Raw genomic sequence first — 4,241 nt, 5'->3', positions numbered from 1 at the left:
GAGACCACACTTCTTGGGCGTTAGGAATTGGAGTGAAGATCAAAAGTATTCCTAAGTGCTTCAATCTTCAAGTTTTGAAATTCACCGCTTCAAGGTACGCTCACTTGTTCTCTAATTCTGAAATTTACTTTGTGCATGTTATCAATATCGAATGATGTAGATCCGTTTCAAACTTATTTTTCCGCTGTGTTCATCTCTAATTTCCAACACAACAAACTATATTTGAATTGCATATGGGTTTTGACTCAATTTGGGCTTGGGGGTGTGGCAGTAAGGGATGAAATAGATTTGGATAGTGAGTATGATGAAGATAATGAGAATGATGATAAGAATGATGAAGAAGAAGATGTTGAGGATGTTGAGATTGGTGCAAGAGATGAAGAATAGAATGTTGAAGGAGATGATGATGGGTTTAATGATGATGATGATGATTGGCTAAATGAAGGCCTAGAGGGGGATGACTTTGGTGATGATGTATTTGCTACTCAAAACTTAGCTCCATAAGGTTTTGCACCCCACACAGCCCCAGAATCAAGCAATGCACCCCATGCAGACCTTGAGTGGGCTGAGTCGGCCCTTGAGGATGACCTGGTAAGTATGAATGGGTCTGATGATGAGCAGGTAGCTGAGCAAGTAGAGTTTAATGCTAAGAGTGACATGAGAAATGTTGTACTGAAGAAGGAGATGAAGTTTCCTAATGCAAAGTTGTTCAGAGCTACTTTGAGGGAGTATGCAGTCAAAAAACCTGTTGACATCAATTTCAAACTTAATGAGAGGACTAAGATATCAGTTCACTGCAAGAATGGGTGTAGGTGGAGATGTTATGTGTTAGGACATATATGTTTTCACTTGTTAAGAACATATGTCACTTATTTATGTATATTGGCTAATCCTTTGACAAAACGCGCTCTACTTGTAATTGGGTAGTTCTAGGTGTTTTTAATACTTCAAGAAACAAGGTTTCAAGGTCAAGTGTTGAAGTCATCAAGTCTGTCCAAGAAAAAGCAAGCTGAAGTGCAAAGTTTTTAAAGCTCGACACCTTCTTGACAGCTACCTCGACACCTGCTATCTGTCGAGATTTAAAATTTCAAATTTCCAATATGATTTTCTTGGGATCCATGAATTTGTTTTTGGGCATTCTTTTCTTCTAACCCTAAACATATAAAAGGATTGTTTTAAGAGCCGTCAAGTGTGACACAAGTAGCAAATTCATTGAGCAATCCCTGTTTAAGCAAATTGTGATCGAAAGACGAAGTTCTTGACCTAGTTCATCTTCCTTTAAGAAGTTGCTGTGTATTTGCACCGTAGGGTTTTGTAACCAAGCATCTTCCTGTTATTTATCATAAAGGATGAACTGAAGAACTTTGCAGCCAACCTTTCTTCCTTAGTTGGTGTTCTGAAGTCGCGTACTGGGATCCGTGCATTGGTTAGTCACGTACTTGGGAGCCGTGCACCAAAGGTGGGAACTGTCACTACAGATCAAGTCCAATTGGGTATTGGGGTAAGGGTTCAACTGTAGGTTGGTAAGGTACTTGGGATTCCTTTACTTGTAACCGCTTGATTTGATAATAGTGGAGTTTCGGGAGTGGTGACCTGAAAATCACCCAGTGGAGTTTTTGCTGCGAGGTTTTTCCTCATTCGTAAACAAATCACCATGTTATTTAATTTTCGCTGCATATTTAGTTTTTGGTGATTTGTTTGTGCTTCCACGCAATTGCATGATTAATTGATTAATTAATAACTTGGCTAATTAATTAATTAGAGTTAATCATAAGGGGTTATTCAGATTGTGGCCTATCATTATGCATCTTAAATAAGTGGAGAGCTAACATTTCAAATAAAGACCTTGACTAATGACTGTACTTGCCCCAAGTCTTTTAAAAATAGGCAAGCAACATCAGCTTATGTTGCTAAGAGGTTCATTGAGGATTTTAGCAAAAATCCAAATTAGGAGGTGAATGGTGTACACAACTATGTGATGCAAAATTTATCTATTGACCTAAGTGTAAACCAACTGTATAGGTCAAAGAGAAAGGCAAAGGATTTGATCAATAGAGATGAGCAACTGCAATATGGTGTCCTTAGGGACTATGCACAAATGATAACCACTATAGACAAGGGAAGTAGGGTTATACATCAGACAGAAATGGCTGATGAGACTTCCCAGCCAAAATTTAAGAGGATGTATGTTAGGTTCAATGCTCAGAAGGTAGAATTTCTAGGTGGATGCAGGCCATTTATAGGTTTAGATGGTTGTCACATAAAGCACAGATTTGGTGGGCAAATCTTATCTGCCACTGCCAAGGATGCAAATGAAAATATTTTTCCAGTAGCCATGGCTGTTGTGGAATAAGAAACCAAGGAGTCTTGGATATGGTTTATGGAAATTTTTGTTGATGATATAGAGAGGCCAGAGGAGCTTCAGTTGGTCTTCATTTCTGATAGGCAAAAGGTATGCAAGTTTACTTTGTTTTGTTACACTTGAATAGTTTACTTTGTTTGCTGAACTAACTTATTTTGTTTGTTTGTTTGCTTATTTGCAGGAGCTTATACCTGCAATAGAGACACTATTCCCTACTGTGGAGCATAGATACTGTGTGAAACACATCTACAACAATTTCAAAGTTGATCACAAGGGATTAAAGCTGAAGGATGCACTGTGGAGATGTGATGCTGCCACAACAGTAAGGGAGTTTGAGAGATGCATGCAGTACATAAGGGATTTGGATGAAAAGGCATACGAGTATCTTGCAAACATTGCACCTGCACAGTAGACAAGGTCACACTTCAGTACTAGGGCCTTAACAGATTGTTTGGTAAATAATTTGAGTGAATCTTTTAATGCAATGATATTGAAGTCTAGGGACAAGCCTATCTTGGCAATGTTGGAGTGGATTAGGGTTAGACTTATGACTAGGCTTTACACAAAAAGGGAAGGGATACAGAAGTATGTTGGAAAGTTGTGTCCAAGCATACAAGATAGGTTGGAGAAATTGAAGGTTGAAAGTAAGCCATTTAGTGCTACCCCAGCTGAGAGTTTCCTTTATAAGGTAGGTAGTCAGTATGAAAGGCATGTAGTTGATTTGGTGAAGAAGACATGTAGCTGTAAGTTTTGGGACTTAAATGGCATTCCTGCAAACATGTCATAACAGCTATTTATACAAACATTGAGACACCAGAAGACTATACCCACCCATGCTACTTCAAAGAAACTTACATGGAGATATACAAGGAGGTACTTCCTCCAATGCCTGGCCAGTCAGAATGGGCTGAAACTGGACAACCTGCTCCCCTAGCACCTCACATATACAAACCACCAGGCAGACCACCCAAGCAAAGAAAGAGGGCTTCTGATGAGCCTAGGAACCCTTACAAAGCAAGTAGGCTGAACAGACTTGTAAGATGTGGGAAATGCAAAAAGGAAAGGCATAACTCAAGAGGGTGCAAGGCTGGCATCACTGGGGAGACACCATGGCAGAGGGGACAGAGACTTGCAAGAGAAAAGGCTGTAAGTAATTAGGATTTAAATGAAAAAAAAAAAAATTGTTTTTAAACTTACAATAAACACTATATTGAAGCTGGGTTTTGTTGCAGGCAAGAGGAGGGGAGCCTACACCTAGATCTGCACCTGAGGCTACACCTAGATCTGCACTTGAGCCTGCACAAAGGCCACCATCCCAGTAACCTACCCAGACCTACAACATGATGTTTGCCACTCAGCCTTCATCATCCTCACAGCAAGGAAATCAACCTAGGCCATCTCACAGGAGAGCAGGATGGTTCTCTTCCTTACAGCCAGAGTTTCACACACCTAGAGAGACCTGGGATACCTTACCAAGTTCTTCACAGGTAACTTGGTTGACTAACCTCTTTCCTGAATGGTTGTGTAGACTGGGATATTTTTTAACAAGTGGATCTATTTTTTATTTTGTAGCCTTCACATGCAAATAGGAGCACTGGTGGTGTGAGGACTAAAGGACAGCTTGCTGCACAAAGGCCACCAAAAATGAATTTAGTGGGTGGAAAGAGGAAAGGATAAAGGCAAGAAATGACTGAAGCTAGTGGGTACGCATGCCAGCATTGGGAGTAAAGCTAGTGGGAACATGTGGGCCTTTTTGTTTTTTTTTGTGAAGACCACTGTTGGCTTTTTGTAATTATCAATTAGTGTTAAAAACAATCACCTTGTTTTGAGCAATTATATGTATGTGTATATATGTATATATATATGTAGCTGGCCTAGG

At 39.8% G+C, this 4,241-nt stretch overlaps 1 protein-coding gene across 1 annotated transcript; it reads left to right on the top strand.

Annotated features, from left to right (window-relative positions):
- Positions 1 to 2,380: 2,380 nt before the first annotated feature.
- On the top strand, positions 2,381 to 3,684 carry LOC112022323 (uncharacterized). The gene is made up of 5 exons (XM_065766985.1): positions 2,381 to 2,452; positions 2,544 to 2,770; positions 2,864 to 3,105; positions 3,153 to 3,508; positions 3,595 to 3,684. Exons 1-5 carry the CDS (start codon positions 2,381 to 2,383, stop codon positions 3,682 to 3,684), a joined length of 987 nt encoding a protein of 328 aa, XP_065623057.1.
- Positions 3,685 to 4,241: the final 557 nt, after the last annotated feature.

Source organism: Quercus suber, unplaced genomic scaffold (assembly GCF_002906115.3).
Source record: "Quercus suber isolate HL8 unplaced genomic scaffold, Cork oak 2.0 scaffold_763, whole genome shotgun sequence".
Classification (NCBI taxonomy): domain Eukaryota; kingdom Viridiplantae; phylum Streptophyta; class Magnoliopsida; order Fagales; family Fagaceae; genus Quercus; species Quercus suber.
Note: the sequence above shows the minus strand (reverse complement) of the source record. Positions and strands in the feature narration are given on the sequence as shown.

What these genes read in the sequence shown, in the direction of transcription:
- LOC112022323 (XM_065766985.1), top strand. Translation starts at nt 2,381, where the DNA reads ATGGAAATTTTTGTTGATGATATAGAGAGGCCAGAGGAGCTTCAGTTG. An exon ending in TCATTTCTGATAGGCAAAAG is followed by an intron (nt 2,453 to 2,543) that starts GTATGCAAGTTT and finishes GCTTATTTGCAG; the next exon opens with GAGCTTATACCTGCAATAGA. An exon ending in GCAAACATTGCACCTGCACA is followed by an intron (nt 2,771 to 2,863) that starts GTAGACAAGGTC and finishes ATTGAAGTCTAG; the next exon opens with GGACAAGCCTATCTTGGCAA.